At 39.3% G+C, this 21,267-nt stretch overlaps 1 protein-coding gene across 14 annotated transcripts in view; it reads right to left on the bottom strand.

The window, feature by feature from the left end:
* Nucleotides 1–21,267, bottom strand: part of IKZF1 (IKAROS family zinc finger 1) — a 52,910-nt gene that overhangs the window by 29,654 nt on the left and 1,989 nt on the right. For all 14 annotated transcript variants that reach the window (XM_058027632.1, XM_058027641.1, XM_058027651.1 and 11 more), the window contains exon 2: nt 16,183–16,302. In XM_058027632.1, the coding sequence (XP_057883615.1) occupies nt 16,183–16,302 (120 nt within the window). The remainder of the gene's footprint in view (nt 1–16,182; nt 16,303–21,267) is intronic.

Genomic DNA, 21,267 nt, shown 5'->3' with positions numbered 1-21,267 from the left:
GTGCATCTGGACTCCTCCAAACCTGAACTAACCAGGGGCCCCTTCCTTACCTTCATATCAAAGGCAAAATTAGAAAATAGCCTTTTTTCCTGAAGCTAGCCATGGGGGACAGAGTGGAAGAGTACAGAAGGAAATTGGCTAAAGCAGAGCAGGGATTGCCTAACTGGGCAATCCCGCCTGGCTGGCAGTGGATGGAGCAGACAACCTAGGAAGTCCTTCCACTGAGATCATGTGTCCCCACTTGTTCAGAATGAAACTTGGCTGGAGAAGAAAGCATTTAAGATTCACATGAAGGATTTTCTCTTCTTCATTTCCAGGCAAAATAGATACAAAACAGAACATGGACTTCTTTAAGAACAGAGTGGGAACAACAGCTTTTTACACTCTTCCATTTCTTAGGGACTTTTCAGCAAGAATTTGTCTGATAAAGAGCTAAGTAGAAAGTAAAAATGTGAGAAATGACCCTCTATGAATATCACAACACCAACAGTTAGGCATAATTTTTGAGTCAAGCTCCAGTTTTTGTCTTATCAGCTGGCTAACTGAATTTTGTAGTTTCTCAGGAAGATATTGGTCAAATCTTGCATGTAAATAAAGACAAGAGTGTTACACAAAGGTGTACTGTGGTACATTTATTTGTTCATCACTGCATGAAAGCTACCTTATTAGAAGAATTGTCAAAACCATTTGGGGCTATTCCCCACAAAAGAGGCTGTCAGGAGGTGATAAGAAATAGGTTTTAGAAAGGTTTCACTTTCTTTGAAATATTCTTGAACAGAGAATATCAGCAGGTTCAGCTCTTCTTCCTGCCATTTATCTGTAAATGAGAGAATATCCTATGGGTCACTTGAACAGTGTTTATTTCTTCAGCTAAAGTTAATGTAATTTGGGATACGTGGGACTTCCTACCTGCATAGGAAGGAGTTAGCACTATTCTCCAGTGAATGGCAACAGTCCCTGAGATGGAATCACTGTTGGAGACCTGCACTGCAAGTCCCATCCTGCAGCTGTTACTGCTCTCCCAGTTGCCTACAGGTACAGCACCAGTACCTCTAGTCTACAAGGGCAGAGTTTACACAGTGCATTGTTCTTGTAGGGCTGGCAATGACCAAGGTGTGAAATACCCGGTCCATTTATGTGAGAGGAACTATGACCATTGTGAAGATTTTGCCTAGCTTGTCATATCCTGCCTACTGCAGATATGGGCTTCTGCTTATTTCAGATTTTAGGGGCATGACCTGCCTTCTGACTTTACTGGTCCTGGTCTGGTTTTCACTTCAATGGAACCCCTCTTGATGTAGTTCAGCATTTGCAAGGATAAAATTCAGTCATGTGGCAGCTCAAGAAAAAGAATGTTTTGTTATGTCAAATGAGCACAGTAAGAGAGAACATAGACATGGATGTTCTCCACGGGAAATGGATGTAATTTTTCTATTTGATTTTGGATGAGAAATGTAAAGCAAAAGAGGCATAAACAGAATCACTTTTCTGCCAATCCAGTCATAATGTTACTTACTGTTAAACCAGAACAGTTGGAAACAGCTAAGCATTGGGCTCCACTGTAACCCTAGCCATAGGGAAAGGCACAAGCAGTTTGGTTAAGGAACAATACCACAAGGGGATTTTTATGCTGATGTAAACTTGGAAAAAGAGAACATTAAATAGCAATACAAATGGGTAATACTCGATCCAGAACTATTCTCAGTTTCTCACCAATTATTAATAGTATTTATTCTCTAATATTTCTCATTCTCACACTCAGTGTCCTGCTGCTTCAGCTTACAGAGAATTTGATAACAAACAAAATTTTACAGCCTGAAATGGGGGCAAGGCACTGGATGCAGACTGAGAAAATCTAGGTTTAATTCCTAGCTTTGTGACAGACTTCCTGTGTGGCCATGGGAAAGGCATTTAATCCATCATGTGCCCTTACTTCCCTATCTGCAGAGTTTTCAATTCTTTTTAAATGGGGATAAGCCTTTTCTCTTTTTTTTCTTTTTTTTTCTTTTTTTCTTTTTACGGGGAACTCAAAAGCCATTTTGCTGCTTAGAGTGATTCCTTTATTCAGGTACATGCCTCTCAAGTGTCCTAACTCATAAAGCTGAAATATAGCCATGCACTGGTGATCCTCTTGGTATGTGTTCCACAGAAGATTAGGGACCATGAAGCAGGAAGAAGTTGTAGCTCCAAAAAATTATATAATTTAGGTAGTTGTGAAAATGCTACTCATAGTCTGTGATTCATCCTACAGAATTATACAGAGGTAGAATTACTGCCCAACCTAATAAACCTTGGTTCTACCATAAAATACTTGATAGCAAATGCTTGGAGCCCTCAGCCAGTTCTTCCTTATCCAGGATTGTTCAAGATCAATAAATAAACTTTGTCTTCCTCAGACTGATGCAGAATCAGGAAAGACATTTTATTTTTCCTCAACTGATCTTTTCTCATGCTATCACTCTGTTCCAAGAGAGATGTAAAAATCTCAAAGACAACTACCTCAAGGAAAGAAAAAAGCATAAGCTGTTTAATATTCAAAGCAGTTTTTAATTATCCTCCACACTGAGGCCAGCATGGCAAAATAATCAGTGGTCAGAGAAAGGAGAGAAGAGAGGGGCTCAGCCTGTACCTCTGGTGTGGGAAATGACCTAAAACCGAAAACCCTCATCTCCAGTTCAGTTGCATAGTGCTTCTTACATGTTCAGTTATGAGGTGCAAAAACTCACTCCACAACCACATTATTAGAGTATTTTTTCTCAAATGTAAAAGATCTTCAGAAGCATCTCAGCATAAAGAAAAGTCTGGACCAGAGTACGGATTTGATATCCTGAAATTTGGGCTTCTGTCCCTACTTTATCTTCACCTGCCCAGCCTCCCAAGATCAGCCTCACTCACTTCTGTCACATCAGCACCAGGTTGAAATTTCACTCACTGCACTGGTACAACCCAGGATTTCTGCCGTTCCAAATCAGGCACAGAGCTTGGAATCAGCCCTCCTCTTTTTCCAGAAGTACAAGTGATACAGTAGATTGCTCCTCTGTACTAAGATCTGGACTAATTAGAAGTCAGGAAACTAATTATTTCCTGATTCTCCAAGTGATCTAATAATTCATTGACAATATTTTATTCCCTCATGTACAATCACCAAATCATTAATTTATTTACTTTTACCTGCCTTATATTTTTCAATCTTATTTTTCAAGCTGAAGAGATGTGGTTTAAAACAAAGTTGAGTACTTTGAACAACACCAATCCCACTGCACCCTGGAGAAGAACACACAAGACTGTTTTGCTGCATCTGTTAGAAAAACAAATTTGCTCTCTGGTCTCCAGAATATTGTATATGGTTTAGATTGCATAGCAGAATTGATTACATTTCATTCTGCCCTACCTTACACTTACCTTGGCTAGAACTTGTAAAGCTTAATTAATCAATTATGTGTATATATATATATATAGCCTTAATTAGACTGTAAATTCTTTGGGGTATTCTGTTGATGTTTGTGCAGTGTTTAGAGTAACAGAGGTTCTTTTCCAGTAGCCCTGTGCCACAAAGTAAAATGAGAATCAAAAAAAAAGTCCCAACAATACAACTGGAAAAAAATGGCAGTAGAAAAAACCTAAGCTTAATTCACTCCCTTTGCCAGTCTGATACCAACAGCAAGAGCTAAAATTGACAAAGGACACACAATTATATTCAACCAGAACAAGATCTGTGCTGTGAAAACTGGTGCCGGGCATTCAGAGGGCAATCAAAACTTGGTCTCCTGTAAGGGTTAATGATCTATTCAGACTATCATTGTTGGCATTTCCTGCCATCTCAGCTTTTATGGAATATTTGAAAATGTCTAGCATGCAAAGTTTCTGTCAAACTTCCTCTCTGCTCCTAGTCGCGTGCCCTAGCCAGTATAAGTGCCTTTTACTTGGAAGAATCTTTTTAAAAGCATCTGCCCAGTTTATGTTTAAAGTGCTCTTCAAATATTCCAAAGGATAAGACATTGCATTGTGTTTTCACCAAATATGATGGATTCTCAGGGTAGAAACAAACAAATGTGTGTCCTAATGTGCCGTAACATATCAGGAAACCTTCTTTCCCATGAACTACCAAGTTGCAGCTCCTTGCTGCTACCAAGGCAGAGAGAGTACATCAGCAGTGCCCAACCCAGGGTTCATAAAGCACCTAAATTTTATGCTAACACCCAGACAGTATGGCAGGACTAAATGTGAGGCAAATGGAAAAATGAAAAAAATCTGTGACTGGTGAATGATGCTTTGTTCGTTTAGAAGAGAGAAAAAGTCAACTTTCAATCTGAAGTTACTTGTCCAACACAAAAATATAAAATTTTAATGGCTGATTATTTCTGAGCACATAAAACACTCAAATCTCAGTAATTCCAATATTCTACTTGAAGGCCTTTGGACTCTTGCAAACTGTTAGTCATCAGGATTGTCACTTGCATAAGAGTGGTTCTAAGAAATCTCCTTGCCACCTGAATAAATGAAGTATGGCTCATCCACAGCTTCAAATTTCTTTACCTCAAATTCATCATGGAGTCCCAGGAAAGCTGGTGTGAATCACAGGCTTACACTTTCAGGGTAAGGTGCTTCTCAAGTGTTTTAAGAAGAGAACGTTAAAAGTTTCATTTTCTACTGTCATCTGTTTTGTTAAATGAATGTGCAGTGCCTGTCAGTAGGGCAGGATGGTGGCATGCTGCAGAAACCTTCCCGGCAAGTCTGCTGAAACTAGCTTCTGCTGATGCAAATGTGCTATTTGCTAGAGCTGCCCATGGCTATCTGATTAACTCCCATCCTATGCCTGAGCGTGAAAAACACAACCCGCAGCCCAAAATGTGAGGATCACTGTGTTCTCAGGAAGTAGGCAACTATTTGTGCTCATTCTCACTGAGGGCAAAAAAGAGGAGTGAAAAAACCACCATTGCAGAGAAAACGTGAGTTCTCACGCAGGAAGGCAGGGGACTGCATTGTGCTCAACTAGCCTGGTGTTTGTGAGGAGTTATATCTTGAACTTACCTGAAGCTCCCCAAGATGTGCATAAGGAGATTCCCTGAATACAAATTGCTTTCTGGGACAGAAGAGCAGAGTGGTCCATCACTACCTTTATTACACTGGTACTTTTGACTGTGCTTTTGTATTTGTCAGCTCAGTTAGCTACTGAAACATCTCAAAGAAAGTTATCAAGTTAGGCATGCATAGGCTTTCAGTAGAAAACTGTATCTCAAATGAGAGATACAAGATATTACATCTGCATTTTCCATTAGATTATGTCAATATGTCATCCATCTCTCCCCTCTGCTGTGGGTATTATATGCCCCCCAAAGCTTCACTATGCAGTCATCAATTTGGTATATGACTGCAAAAGAATCTTCTGGAGAAAAACATTTCATGAATGTTTCCCTGTCTCTTCATTACAGACCTTACTTCTATAATACTGCAAGGAATTAAGTAAATAGAGCACCTGAATGCAAGGAGGAATAGCACTTAAGAGCTGCAGGGAAGAATCCTCAGGACTCATGTACTCCTGACTGCTAAACCAGTAGGGGCAGGCAGGAGAGCCTTTTCAGGCAAAGAATGCTGACAAGAAGACTTGGGAGCATGGGTGTTTCTCCCCCTCATTTCTCCATTTCCCTCTATCTTCATGAACTCCTTGGTGGTCCTTCTTGTACTATGACCTTCACAGCTGCCTTGGCCCAGCCACTTTACACAGACTACAAAAGCCACAGTGGGTACAAGCGGATCTTCCTCAGCTGTTACCCACTTCCCAAATGGAATTTACAGTTAGGTTTCTTATAGGGATACAGACAAGCTAGCAGGAACTAACCTTTTCCTCTTTTAGGTTTGAAAAAAATATTTTTATGGCATGTGTTTATGTTGCAGAGTATATGTTTGCTTGGTCTAGAGAAGAAGGAAAAGCTCAACTTTCAAGATAAATGTTCTTTTGCATATGTGTACTGTTTTTACAGAGACATAAACACAGAGGAACTTGGTTTTGCAGGCACATAATTTTGTGTGCTGACAGACAGGTATTTGTATGTACATATGTGTATGTATGTGTCTACATGTAAATATGCAAAGGGGAAAATACAGGATAAATGGGTCCTGATGCCTGGAAAATACATGGTCATTTCAAATTTCAAAGGGAGTATTAAAGAGAACAAATGAATTATAAAAAGCTTTAGAAATGAAAAACATATTTGCATTATCTTCTAAACACCAAGGCCTGTATCATGTATGGTATAAATCAGTCTCTTTCTTTGAACACAGGAAAGAGCTTATTATTAATGCTTATACTGTACAGCAAATGTACAGACTCATTAATGTGTGATTACAGAATAAACAGTATCAGACTTCTCTAGTCTGTTTTTCAAGGAGAAAAAGAATTCCACTTAACACCACAATAAGCCCATTACAGGATACCAATTTTACTAGGATCTACTAGCAATGTAGTGGCAAGATTAAACAAATGTGATACTACAACAAAGGTAATGCCTCATTACCATTATTCCACCCTCATATATTTCATGTGTTGGGCTCCAAAGCCACTGAAGCCTTTTGCTAGCACAATTATCATTTCTCATTTTTACTTCTACTTGCCATTATGTGGACAAATGGGCAGGAAACTCAATCCCTCCCCAGAAAAGCCTAGTTCCCATTTGACTTCTAGATAAATTGTTGTAGATCCACACCTGCAGCAGACAAAGCTCCAGTGACCATGCTGGCCATTAAGGCTTCCCCACCTCCTCTCCACCATCCAGCCACAGGAGGTGCCAGTTACAAATGGAACAAAAAAGAACAAACCCTGACTCAGAAAGGAAGGGCCATATGAATGGGGAAGGGATGTTCTCACTTCTTTGCTCATGGCTGCAGTCTGAGAAAACTGGGAGGGGTGCTTTGCTTTGGAAAGACAGAGACATTTACAGCCTGAATTGTGAATAACAGCCAGCTAGAGGTCAGAGTATAGATGGATCATGCACAATTTGACACTTCCCTCAGTCTCGTTGGTGTTTTTTCTTTGCAAACCTGGGCACAAAACTCAAGCACCCCATAATAAGGCAAACATACTTGTCATAGCAAATTCTACAGGTGCATGTGTTGTTTTCCCCCGAAAATAAATTTTCTTATGGAAAGAACTGGAAGATGTATCTGAAATGCAGATGCAGCATGAGGGGTGCAGAAACAGTGTTCTTCAGTTCACAGTCCCCATTTTGGTGCTAATGAAACCATCCTGCTTCAACGCCAACCACTACCACCACTTCCGAGCATTGCAACACATATTCGCAGCAGGAAAAAACAGGTTCCATAACTTGGCCCATATAATGCTGAGGTGCACACTACTGTGAATGAGAAGGGACAGATCTCCCTCCAAAAAACCCCTAAGCCACTATGAAAAATCAGAACACAAAACTCTTAGCTTAGACAAAAACCCCCAAAACTCAAAAACCACCAAAGATTTGGGAAGTTCAAATCCATAACAGGGATGTTGGCTGATCACAGCTTCTTACAAACACAGGATGCTTTTAAATGATGAAATATGGAGAATGAATATTTCCTCTTCTATTAATTGCAACACAAGCTGAAAGTGTCGCCAACTGCGCCAACTTTAGTTCAAACCCACCTTTTCATTGCATTAAACATTTCTGTTGTTACTTAATCAGCAGGGAGGGCAAAATCATATGCAGATACTCTGTTATATGAAGGAATTAGCAATTTATTCTAAAGATCTCAGTTATTATTATTTTTTTTAAGGATGTGTCAGGGAACAAGTGAGTTTCTCATATCATTCCATGAAATAATCTAGACGTTACTGAAAACTCTGGTAAGAGCCACTTCCTCAGAAGTAACATTTCCAGGGTAAAAAAAAAGTTCATGTGAAAGTTCTCCTTACCCTTCAGTTTCTTCTCCTTTTTTTTTCCCTCCTTTTTTTTTTGTCTTTAAACTCTGATATGTGGCTGGGAAGAGTGGAAGTTAATTCATGCTGTCACATTTCTCCATTTTTGCTACATTTATTGCACTTCTCAAGCTAGATAATTTTGGACTATCTTTGAGGGAAGAGAAACAAGACAAATGGAATGTGAAAAATAAAGAGGAAAATATGTGCCTAAACTTTTCTTTTTAGATCAGGCTTATTTTGGCTGGAATTTGAGAATAATTCTGTGCTTGCTCTGCCATTTTTTTTTCTCCAATTCTTCAATCAGGTTCTTAATTCAGTTTTTAGGTATGGATTTTGCCATGTTAGGATTGTAATCTCATTTTCATCAATGGAGTATGAGTTACTCACTCCCAAAAATCCTGTTGGGTGCCTGTGATGTCACTATGACTAATGGTGAAACAATAGATTAAATACCTTCTTGGGATCTCTTTTTATGCAGGCAACTTAGACACCTAAATGCTTCTGAGAAACATGACCCTAAACTGCAATACAAGAACTGGGCATTATTCCTAACTTCAAGATGTGTAAAAAAAAAAAGAATAAGCACACACCAGGGTTACTTTAGTAGGAATTGTGTTCCTGCATGTGCACCTTTTTAACACAGAATCCACACAGAATATATGGTTGAAGAAGGAGACAAGAGAGGGAGGGAGCAGCAGGACGTCTTGCACTGCAGGCTGAGGTCTAGCCTGCTTTGGGGCTGCTGTTCTGCTCACTTGTTCAGGGAGTGAGCTGGATGAGGCATGACAGTTTCCAATAAGCTGTGTCTGGAAGCCAAAATCCCGGGACACTAGGGATCCACCTTCACAAGTTAACAGCTTCCTGTGGTCCCACATCACCACCATAAATGACATGCTGAGGGTAAGCCTGCACTGGTGCCTATGTCACACCTCTCTACTGCCTGCCAGGCAAAGCTTTTTCCTGAGAGGCTGTCTGAGGCTTCAAGAAACCTCACATAGTGAACTCAAAGGAAAAGTTTTGGGAACAAACCTCTGCCCTGCTGCAATGATTGGTGTTCACTCCTGGCTTTAGGACTATAGCTCCAAAAAGGAGCTCTTCCATCCCCTCTCTTTATCATAAAGGGCTTTTTCTACATTGGAGAAAACTGTGGAGGCATGGCCGCACTGCACATCCTTCCTTGCAAATCTCAGATGTGGGGGATTGAGCCAGAGTGACACTGTGTTTGCACATTTTACTATGGGACAGAGCCCAGGAAGTTCATCTGAGGGGAAAGCATAGCTGCAGGTCCTCTGCAGCCAGAAACCATCTCTTCCCAGGGAGCCACCAGAGCAGGAGCTGAAATTACAGAAATGTGAGGAGTGGCTGAACAAGACCAAAAGAGCAGCTGGTTCTGAAACATCACCTCTGTAGGGGCAAGTAGTTCCTGCACTGTGCCTCAGTACAGCAGTTAAGTTTTTGGTAAGGCTACAGTCAAGAGCACACAGGGTGAGAGAAAACTTGCTCAAGGTAAAAAGCAAGCCTACAACAAAGACTAAGCAAGAATTAACACAGAACAGAGGGCTGGCTGGTGTCAGGAGATGAATCCAACCTTTTGATGAAGAATTATTCCCTTAAAAATCACCTGAATTTTTGAAAACTGCAGTTACAGATGTCCTCCCCAGCTTAAAATATGCCCACCTTCCAGCCAGAGCATGGTGTTTCTGAGTTGAGCTGCAGCCACTGCTGAGATCCTGCTAGATAAATTTAACTCCTGAGCTAGAAGGGGGCTTATCTCTGAGGCACATCTCTTCTGCTCAGATAAAGAGAACTTCCTCTCACTGAAGTTCAGATCAGCAGACTCAATCTCTGTACCTAAAGCCACACAGCTAAACACACTGCATCTCTCCTATTCAAAGCAATGTGTGCCACTCTCCAACACTGAACAAACAAAACTTGCACAGCTCCCAGGTTTTTCCTGACTTTTGTGCTGATGTTATCTTCTGAAAACACAGCTTTACCCAGCAGATGCTCATGAAATAGGCTGCAGCTCCACAAGCTACACAGCTCTGGAGAAATAGGAGAAAAAAAAACATAACTTCAGAACCTCCTGCAGTATCATGTTGCCACACAGTGGCAACACAAATCATGCTGCTGTCATGTTTCTGAGTAAAAGAAATCCTCACAAAACTAAATAAAAATCATTGTAAAAATACAACTCTTTTTAGGATCAGTTCTGTTCTCAAGGCTTTCATTTTGTCATGTGCTATGGTTTCATCAAGAGGGCAGATTTTTACATGCCTGCTCTGGCTTTGCATGGACAGGTTGAGAGAACTGAGCTGATAATGCAGCACAGCCTACACTGGGGCTGCAGCAGCTCTGTTTTCCAGGCTGGGTCACCCTTACTTCCACAAATTTCTTGCAAGTTTATTCTGAAAATGTTCACCCTCCATTACTTGCAGCAAGCATTTTTAAATTTGATAGAGGAATTCACCTTTAGTAATAGGACATTTTTCCATTTGCCTTTGTGCACATTTTTCCAAGTCATTACATAGATCAGAGGTTGTCTCTTGGCACAACAGGAAATTCCCAATGGCCCCATATACCAGTGTCTTCTGCACCTTCTGTTTCACACTATGCTCATGCAAAATATTCCTTTGAAGGCTGGAATATAACTTATATCCTGTATAGCACATTTAAGGGCATTCATGAAATTTGTCACATGCCTTCTCCAACTAAACCATTCCCATCCTCTTCTATACAAATCCCTATAAGAGTTTTGCAGGCAAAGCTAAAATAATCCCAACAAAAATATCTCCTGCATTCTTCTTAAAAAAATATACATCATACTGGCAGGCTCTCAGAACATACAATACCAGTCCATACTGGGGACTGTTACTTTGGGGTTAGAAATAGGGGCTTCAGACCAAACAAGAGGGGAGATTCCTGACTTCCCTATTTTTAAAAGTTCCTAAAATATTTCAGCTTCAAGTTTTTCAATTCCTTCAGAAGCCTCCTCAGTTGGACTTTCAAGCCTTGTCTCATTGTGGAGGGTTAAAGATAATTTTCAAAGCTCCCCAAACCATCTCAAAACAAATTTTCTCTCTGCTCTCATGGGGGCTACATCAGGTGAGACAACAATTATCACTGATTATTTACAAAGGCTTGTCAGTTTCTACACACTTCCAGACCTTTGAGTAGTAGAGATGTCCATCTGAAACCTGAGCAAATAAAACATATTACACAGTCCTCCAGGTTATTCCAGCTCTTGGAATTTGGTTCCCTGAATGTCCAGGCATACACATGCCACACTTTATTACTCATACACAAGACACTGCCTTCATAGCCACTGAACACCCACAAGGAGGAGTGTGCAAATAGCTCCAGCAGCCTTTTTCTTCAGCTCCTTTTCCTGCCCAGCAGAATTACCAGGGCACCAGTGCACTGGACCTGTCTGAACCACAGGGCCGATTTTGCAAGCTGGGGTGGGGCACTTCCCCTTTTGTCTTTCCTCGCTTTTCCCCTCTGTCTGCTGCCTTTCCACACTTCTACTCTGTCTCCACCCAGCTGTGTGTGAGTTGCAGTAGATTTATGTAATGGCAATGGTTGTGGTTGCCTGTGGTGGCCCCTCAGCAATTCTTGTGCCCGTGATCTCAAATGGTGGAGCTCCTTTTAAGGAAATAAAGTAGCAAAGCTTCTCAGAGAGGGGACACTAGCCTGCATCAGTAAGTAGCTCCTCATGCAGGTTACAACCTCTGAATGCCCATGGCTGAGAGGGAGGACCCCAGGGTGTGAAGGCAATGCCAGGGTCCCAGTGATGCCAGACACCAAAGCCTGCAGGTACACAGGCTTCTGCTTCAATAACTGAGTTGTGAGAGGGATAGAACATCATCATTTGGTATTACCCACTGGAAGAGAAAAATGTCCAAAAAAAAAAATCTTCCTTTTAATGTTGCTTCTCATACCTATTTATTTTAAACAAATAGACTTTATAATTTCATATGAATCTTGTGTGTTTTCTACTGATGTCTATGATAACCCTGACTGGTTACTTTGGGTATACTCTGTCAATTGTTTGACAGTTTCAACCCAATTTTGTGAGATGAATTCTCCCCACCTCTGAAAAAGAAGATCTCTATACATTATTTGTTCCAAGCCCAGACTGTAATCTGTGACTGCAGTGGTAACATTTGACTTCTATCTTAGAAGCCTATGGTCATCTGCAGCACCAGACAGCTATCTGTGCAGAAATGGTGAGCCCACAGCCTCCTTCTGAAGCCACTAACACTGTGAGAAGTTAGAAGAGGTTTTTTTTTTTTTATCCAGTGATGGCCACCTATGGAATGAGCAGTTATGGATAAAGAAGGCACGGCCTACCTTTCCAGACAAATGCCACCACTGCAGCAAAGGGCTCTTTCTCCATGAAGTAGGATTTGATCTACAGATCACTGAGTCATTAACTTCCCACACATGTATTAGGATACAGTCTCAGAGCACAAACAGCCCTAAATTGCAACTGTTTACCACACACAGGATGTTCAGTACTCATCATCCACAAAAGGTGCACACAACGTTTAACCTGAACCTTGCAGAGACTGAGAATTATCAAATGATATTTCCAATAGGGTACCATGAGAAATAGGGCTGTTCAAAATAGGCTGCAAAGCCACTAATTCTTAATGGAATGGACTTCCAGTGGATTTCTAAATAACTCAGACCAAGATTTCAAAAGGATATTTAGGAGAGATGATAAAAGAGAGTCTCCAGAGCCCTAAAGAGCTGTGAAAATCTCACACTTTGCTGAAAATGTTCACTGTGTCTTCTAGAGAAACTATCTGTAGAGCACATGGGTGAAAAGAACAAGATTAAAATAATAAAATGTTATAGGTGTCAGATCAGCCTGAGAAGTAAATTTAGGGTGGAGAACAGGACAAGGAAGGAAGAAGATCTAGTGGAGAGAGCAGCAGAAATTAAGCATGCAGAAGGAAGCTGCTCAACACATAGTGGCTTTCTGGGGGTTGCAACATTAAAATTATAGTAAGCTCATCAAGGAAATGAAGAGTCTTGATGTTGACCAGAACATCTCTTCCAATATGTTTCTGCTTTGCTGTGCTACTTGGGGTTATTACTAGAAACTGTTGATGACTTTACTTCCATAAATTATCCTTTCAGACCTGTTGATCATTGGTCAGAAGAAACCCATGTTTTGGGCATCCCCCCTGCCTGGGGACACAAGTCAAAACATACATTTCATGATCCCCTGGTACCTCCTTTATGAAATTTGCACCCTCTATAGTAATTTTAAATGATAATTCAAAAACTAAAGGCAACCAATAAAATCTGGCAAGTAGAGGCCTTCAACACCTTCCTTCTCAGAGCAGGAGAAATATCTCCAATGTTTCTATCAGCTCTGTAGCACCACATTAAAGTCTCAGTACATGTTTGGAAGAAGCACAAAAAGAGATTTTTAAAAACACAAGGAAGAGTAGAGCCTATCTTTTTTTTCTAAAAATAGCTTATTTGCTGTAATCTTTGACCTTTGAAATGCTAAATTGATGAAAAAGGTAATTAAACTTTTGACTCCAGGAGTCAAATAATGAAGCATTTTTTCATTAAATGTTACTACAAATCTGAGTATGCGAGTTGTCAATTCAACATTTCTATCTCACAGACTGATTAAAACTAAAAAAAGACTTCTCACCTAATTTCAGTAGGATGAGGTAAATATTTATTCTTTTCATTTAAAAAACTTGCAATTCCCATTGTTACCTCTATAGCCCTACATATACAAAAATATCCTCCGGAATGTAGAGACTTCATTAAATGTCTGACTCAAATTCCTTGATGTATGCTGCATGGACAGCTGATCTCTCAGGGTGTTACAGGTTAAGTGGAATGCATTGTAAACCCTATGTTGAAATAAATCCAAATGCTAGGGGATTCCCTTTTGATGAAAGAAACAGATGGGACATTAGGAAAGTCATACAGGGAGAAATTCTTGGCTGGCCATATCTGTTCATGCAGGGCCTGTTGGCTACCACAGGTCACGGTCAAGCTCCCACCTGCCAAATACACACAGATAACATCTGGGTCTTTACAATGTTCTCCTGTCTATCTGTCAATCTTCAAACTAATTTTTCAGATCATTCTTGTCTACCTAAGTTTGGTGATGACTAACAGTGAAGAACAGATCTAGGGACATGGCAATGACAGTGTTGTACTAAACACAAAGCCTGTCTACGCTTCCAGGCCACCGCCTACATAGGAAGATAGCCCTCTTCACCCCTAATACACCTATAGGATCATGTAGGCCAAACACCACTCCTAAGGTATTATTTTATTCCTAAATTGAAGATCCAGAATGTGAACAGTAATCATATGGCTCCTGATATGCCTGGGGCATATATTCAGATCCTCTTTGTAAAAAGGAAGAATTAATTTTTTTAGTATACTGTTTTCAGAGAGCTAGCTTAAAGTTAGTAAAAAGGAGCAATAGAAGAGGTAAAAGTGCATGCAGCTTTACAGAAAAAACAAATATTGCAAGCATTGGAATTGATACCTACAGATCATTCATAAGGCAGAGTATTGTGAATTGTCTTTGTTTCTGTTGGCTATGGTAAATGTCTCACTACAAGACATGGCCCTTATAAACAAAAGACCTATGGGTAAAGTGGCTGGAGAAAAATTGTTAATGTCAGAGCATGGTAAATCTTATTTATTGCTGAGTAATGAGAATAACAGATGGAACTTATTTAGAATATGTGTATGTGTTGATATATGACTGAACTGTTGACAGAATCATCGTCAGCAAATATGAAGTTCAACTTTGCTGCATCTTCATGATATTTGTAAGTATATCAAAGAAAATTCAACACAATGAAAAATCGTGTTTGGGTTTGAACAAAGAATTTAAAACTTTAATTTTTGACTCAGGGCTTAAATATTTAGTAGGCTTAGTTACTGTGGTAGAAAGGTGACACAACTCGTTTTGCTGAGTCGATAGACAAGCAGTTAATGAAAGATTTTGTCCAAAGATCTTTGGACTGAAAAATAAATCATTTAATAAGTGATCCAATTGTTAAAAAGCATTTTTAAATATTATTTTTTTCATAAAGTATGTCAATATGTATCTAGGAGCTGAAATTTTTGCTCACATTTTTGATAAGAGGGGATCAAATGATAAATAGAATGAAGATGCATGAGATGATGCACTCACTACTAGCTTGTGCTGGAGTTTGGGAGTAGGTTCTATTCCTAATGCTGACACCATCCTTGTGTATTATGCTGAATTAATTATTTTGCCCTCTGTGCCTCCCTTTCCACCTAGTATCCTTTACTGGATTTCCCTAGACAATTAATATTTAAAGGCACTTGCAATCTTTCTGTAAATTGTCCACCCTGACCCTTACTCTTACAATAATGTTAGAATGTAAGAATAATGAACAATACTTTTATTAGTGAGTAAACACTTGTACTTTGACAGTCATCCCTTTACAGAACTATTTTTATCACATAGGACATTTCTCACAGCATTCTGGGAGTCACTGTGCTTTTTTTCCCTCTTTTCCTTTTTTTCCCCTATTAGTTAACAGGCATGATGCTCAAGTAATATTTAGTCTTTTTAGTGCACCACTTGAGAGCTGGTGCATACAGTAGTCATCAGCATTGCTAAGTCCTTGGTGTGAGTCTGGGATCCCTAAGAATAATCAGCATTTTGCACAATCATCTCTGGACAAAAATTCCAACCCAACAGACTTCATGAATTGTGGATTTTTATCTAAAAGATAAGTGTTTCCCAAAGTTCCCAAAATCAGAGATAAATGAAGATCAAATATTGGAATCTCAAATATATAAATAGTATGTGTGTTCTAATATGTATTTCTGAAGAAATCTGAATAGGAGATAACACAGTAACATTCAAGATAGCATTCAAATTAATAACAAAATAATAATAAAAATACTTGAGCATTTATTGAATTTTTATGAAATCTGACTTCATATAATTTTGACCTGGACCCACATATTTCATTCCATTTCCTACACAGAATGAAAACTCTCTTTCCTGAGGAGAATATCAAGCAACAGTCATGGTAAGAAGATAAAAAGTAGGATCTTTATAAGTTCTCTGCAGATGAAGATGCCCTTCCCAAAAAAAAGCTTGCATAAAAAACACTATGCACTCGAAGAAGATGGAAAGGCACGGGACCTGCTTGTTTACCAGTTTGTGAAAAAGTAATTTAACATTTTTGTTATATCATTTACTAGTATTTCTTATTAGATTGTATTTGTTATCTTACCCAAGATTCTGTCATTCTTAGAACTCTGCTGACCTCCAGTACTAGTTGAAAGGTCCTCTGGTATAGGCATAGGTTCATCTGGATCATCAGGGACATCACTAGTTGGAGGACTTTCCTTTCCTAATAGTGAGGAAAGCATCAGTTAGATTGTCATTGTCGGAGTAGCCTCATTTTCAAATAATACCATAAGAGGAACCACAAACCAAAAAAAAATTTACAAAACCCCTAAACACTACTAAAACATGATATTCTTAGGACCCAACCCCACTCCCGCAAAGAAAACATCTTAGGAATACAGGGGAATAATATTTTTTAAAAGAATGCATATCAATGTCTGCGACAAATTTACAGAGTATGGATGCACAGTTATTAGTCTTACCATTCTGGATATTTGTGAGATATGTATGTTTTCCAGCTGCTACGCTCAGAAGGTCCAATTTAGCCAACACAGACTGACAGATTATAAAGGTTATCAAATGGACATCCTTGGTAAAAAATCTTCTTTCTTCCACAACTTCTTGAGAACACATCTGGATTTGCTTCAAAGACATAGGGAATTCTAACCCACAGGTATTCTGGGGCTCCAAATGAACTACCTCAAATAAAGTTTTATCTTCAACTGAAAATTCAGTTACAATGCCAGCAAGCTTCACTAATACCCCCAGATCAAGTTCTGGCTGGTCCTTGTAGAAGTAGTGAAATGCCTGTAACTATCAGGACTTCTTAAACATGTACAATTAGCAGACTTCAAGGATTTTATTGTCTTCTATTTGCAAATAGTAAACAAACCCGAACATCTTGAGTACACAAGGCTTTGCAGAGGCAAACAGGTTGGTGCTTTAAAACACTGTAGATATTGTGGAACTGTTTTAGTGCCAAACACAATACAGTAAGAAAAAAGAACTCTCTTGCTAAGTATTGTGCTTCCAGAAATTGTGAGGTTTCTTGATTCACCCCTCAGTAACAGCATACATCTCCTGCCCATAGCACTATCACTGTCTTGCAGAACTTTCAAAATGACTGCATATATCCCTAACAAAAGCATGCCTTGGAAACATCTACTGAAGGAATTATCTAAGTGATTAATTTCATTGACTATTACTAAAAGACTGGCCTTTGCATTAATAGCAAGGAACAGAACAGGCCCAGAGCAGAATTCAAATGCAGTAATGTTCACATAAGACCCTTGTCTCGAAAATGGAGATGTTACCAAATTACATTGATGAAATCTGTTTGACATCCTGTGGCAATTGGCACACCAGTAAGGGCAGTAATTTTATGGCACACAGCCTTAACAAATTTGTGGGTTTTTTCCTAACGAGGATTCCCTCATTAAAACACAAACATCAATTAAACCTTAAACACTTACCAGAAATGGAAAAACTAAACCAAATATACCTTACTTTAGTGACAGCAGCTTAGTGGTGCCAGTTACGGACTTGATCTGAATGAAGTGATTGGTTTCCTCCCTGCCTCCTGGATGGATCAAAGCATTGTGTTTTCCCATCTATATTGATCATGATGGGGAGAAATGATAGGTAGTTTTAAATCATCTTCCAAATTAGCTGTTTTGAGTTGTTGGCACAGACTTGTTTAAATGAATTAAATGAGTATGTGACTGCATTTCTTAATGACACACCTATGAAACTGTGGAATAATTGCTGAGCAGGAGTTTTGAGAGCTGCATCAGGTGAACTATCCCAAACTGCAGCCAGAGGACTCCAGGGTGTTGAAGAAACAGTTCTGCACTGGCAAGAGGATTAACTAGATGATTTAATAAGGTCCCTCTCATACCCAGCTTCTGTGGCATATTCTTAAATGGGCAAAATCACACCCACTGGATATCAGTGAAAGAGCAAAGGCAGATTGCATAAATGGAGAAGAGGGAGCATGAATTTTACAGCAAAGGAAAATAAAAGCAGGAAGTAAGTGAATTAATTTTTTTTACCATTAACAATTTAACTCCTTATTAAATTATTTCTTCAGATTCCTGGGATGTAGGGAACTTACAGAACTGACAGCAACTTTCCATTGCAAGTCCTAACCTGCCAAGTTGAGGCATCTCTTACAGATAAAATGCATAAGTGAGGAGAGACAGCTGAAATATTTCAGTTTGTTCAACATATTTTGCTCCACACAAAATGAAAACCAAAAATACCCAGAGGTTTAATTTGAGGGCAAGCAACAGCCTGGCAGCTTTCTTTACATTACACATAAGTTAACAAAATTTGTTAAAAAGTAACAGTAATCCAAAGCTACCTGCATCTTCCAAGGATGAAACAGCACTCCCAGTTACAACAATGGATGTTGATGCTTTGACTGAGTCTAGACTGAGAAGAACAATTATCCTAAAAAGCTGAAAACTATGTATGATTACAAACCAATATAAACTCATAATACCAAAACTATGGGAAAACAGATAACAAAATAATATCTTTATAAGCGTGTTATTAGGCATCCTACAATGTAGTCTAGGCAGGATTTGAAGTCAGAGCAGTCCTTTTGGAATGGAAACCTGTTAGCAGAAGAATACATTTGCAGTGGGGAGCTCTTTGGTTCACTAAATGGGTATCAGTCTTCTACTTGTTAAATTAATAGCAGTTTGCCCAGGTGGTATGAATCAGGCTCGCCTCTTGGACTTGGTGGGGTAGAAGCTGGAGATCAGGTCTGTTTCCCTCTTTGCAGAAGACTGCAGTTAAGAAAATTTATAAACTTGTCTTTAATGACCCATTTAATATAATTTGATTTCTTCTTGTTACTCATGATTGAGAAATCCCTACATGCAAAAAGACAGGACAAAAATAGTGGATTTTAAATAGATCCATTTATTGAGCTCTGTCTCTTGGATTCTAGAGCATCGTATTTGTATTTCATGCCTTAACTACATCTGAATCATTACACCATGGAAAGCTCATTACTGCATGGCAATCTTACACATACACGATCTCAACAACATTCTTTTTCCACTGAATTTAGAAATGGAAGGGTAGTGGGGGAAGGTGGGAATGCTTTCCATTTTAATTTCAAACAGATGAGCCCAGAACAACAACTGGTCAAAGAAAAAGGAGCTAAACCCCACCCCAATACCTAGTGGCCAGTACTGGGGAAAATTATTCAAAAGTCACATAACAGAGCAAAGTAGCTTAAGAAGTAAAGTATAAAAAAAAAAAAATAATCTAATCTTGGGGTCTAAGGGGTGAGTTTTGGGTTTCTAAATTAATTATTATAAAAAGCCACCTTAGCTGTGGAATTGAAGTTCTGTTTCTGGTACTGCCACTGATTTGCATTACTCTTGGTTAATTCAAAAATAGAAAGAATTACCACTGCAGGCTGTATCAAATGAAAGAATTACCACTGCACCACTGTATCAAATATTCCTTTATTCCAATCTGCATCTCTGTAAGATGGTCTTAGATTTTCTACACTGCCATTTCTATATAAAAATAGTCAAAGAGCCTAACCTATCAGTGATGCTTGGCAAGACCCTCAACTTCTCTCTATTTGAGTTTCCTCATCTCTGCCCTAAAAATATACCTGAAGCCATAAGGAAAGAGAGGGAGGGGAAAAACTGCAATAAAGTTCAATAAGGTTATAGTATCTTTTATTTCTGTCAAAGTCCTTAGCCTTTACAAGTTCCTTTAGCATGTGCATCCAGATCTGAGAGTGATTCAGTTCATGCCAGAATGGTGCTGCTGGTGCTACGATTGTTGAAAAGAAAGCCAGGGCAGGATGTTTTATAGAAATCTCATTCCCTCTCCTTTGAAAAACTAATGTTGTTGTGTGTGTGTGTCTATTTAATATTGAGGGTTTCTTCTTCCTGCTTTTGCAGAGTGCAGCACAGCCTGATTTGTTCTAGGAGATCTCTTAATGTTAGATGTGGAAACATTTGTACTGTTTTTTCACCTTCCTTAACTGTTAGACCCTAAAACTGAAAAAAAAAAAAAAGAGAAAAAAAAGAAAAAAAGGCAGGAAAAATACTGCTTGTTAAGTGAGATATTATCTGTGTTTTCTGACTCTCTTGTAGGGGTGCCGGATACCATTTGGTTAAATGTATGTCAGCTCTCTCCTCATTTCAGAACTGCAACTGCTTGTCTCATGAAATATCACTTTCAGGAGAAAAATAAAAAGTGTGAACTCTGTGCTAGTCACACAGTATTTCAGTTCCTCTAGGAGTCAGCCATGCCTGGATTCCCCGAGGTGGGAATGCCTGTGTGCATGCAGGGTTTGGCTCACTCACGTTAGTTTTACACTCTCCTGGCCTGGCTGGTCACTGCCACACCTGAGTCAGCTGCAGCTGCATAGAGCACATGGCTGCAAAACACCACATTTGAGCTGGGGCAACTGTTTGTAGAGACCTTCTTTATTTCTGGGTTGAAAAGCAAAACAAAAAGACCTGAAGAAATCCACCAAACCAAGTCTATTTTTTAACTTATATTTTTAAAAAACCCAACCAAGTGTGCTCCTGAAGCCCCCTAATTCCATAGGCCCACAGAGCCAGATATACCTGACGAGCAATAGTCATAAAACAGGAGAAATAAATAAGTGTTTTACAGTTGTCAGGACAATCTTACACTCCTGAAACTGCAATTGTTTAATTGGTTCCCAACATACAGCAGAGCTCCCTCATCATGCTAGGAAGCATCCCAGAAGCATGTAGAAACCAAGGAGAATATACAAGGGGAAAATTCCTTTCTGTATTCACCAACCTATGAGAAAGAAGTAGATAACATCCCTGTACCTTCAGATCCTCTACTTTTGAGGTCTAGTAAGAGCTTATGAAGAGGCAGTATCTGTGGAACCTAATCTGACAAACTCTCATTTCCAGAAGGTGAGTCCCCAAATATCTCTTACCATAAATGAAAGTAAATTAGGAAGTTCTTTCTTTGGCCATAAATCCAGCTAACAACCCAATACAAGTCACAGCCTTTATTCACAGAAAGTACCAGATGCCCAGTGACAGAAATGGCAGGAGAGTTCAAAGCACAATTTAATCAGTTTGTGTAGGTCTCCCTCTTATCAAAGGTAACTTTCTTTTTCAAGAAAACCCTCTCTCATTGAAGAATAGTACTATTGCATGATATGCTA

Source organism: Melospiza georgiana, chromosome 1 (genome assembly GCF_028018845.1).
Source record: "Melospiza georgiana isolate bMelGeo1 chromosome 1, bMelGeo1.pri, whole genome shotgun sequence".
Classification (NCBI taxonomy): Eukaryota; Metazoa; Chordata; class Aves; order Passeriformes; family Passerellidae; genus Melospiza; species Melospiza georgiana.
This window is presented reverse-complemented; position numbering and strand designations above follow the sequence as displayed.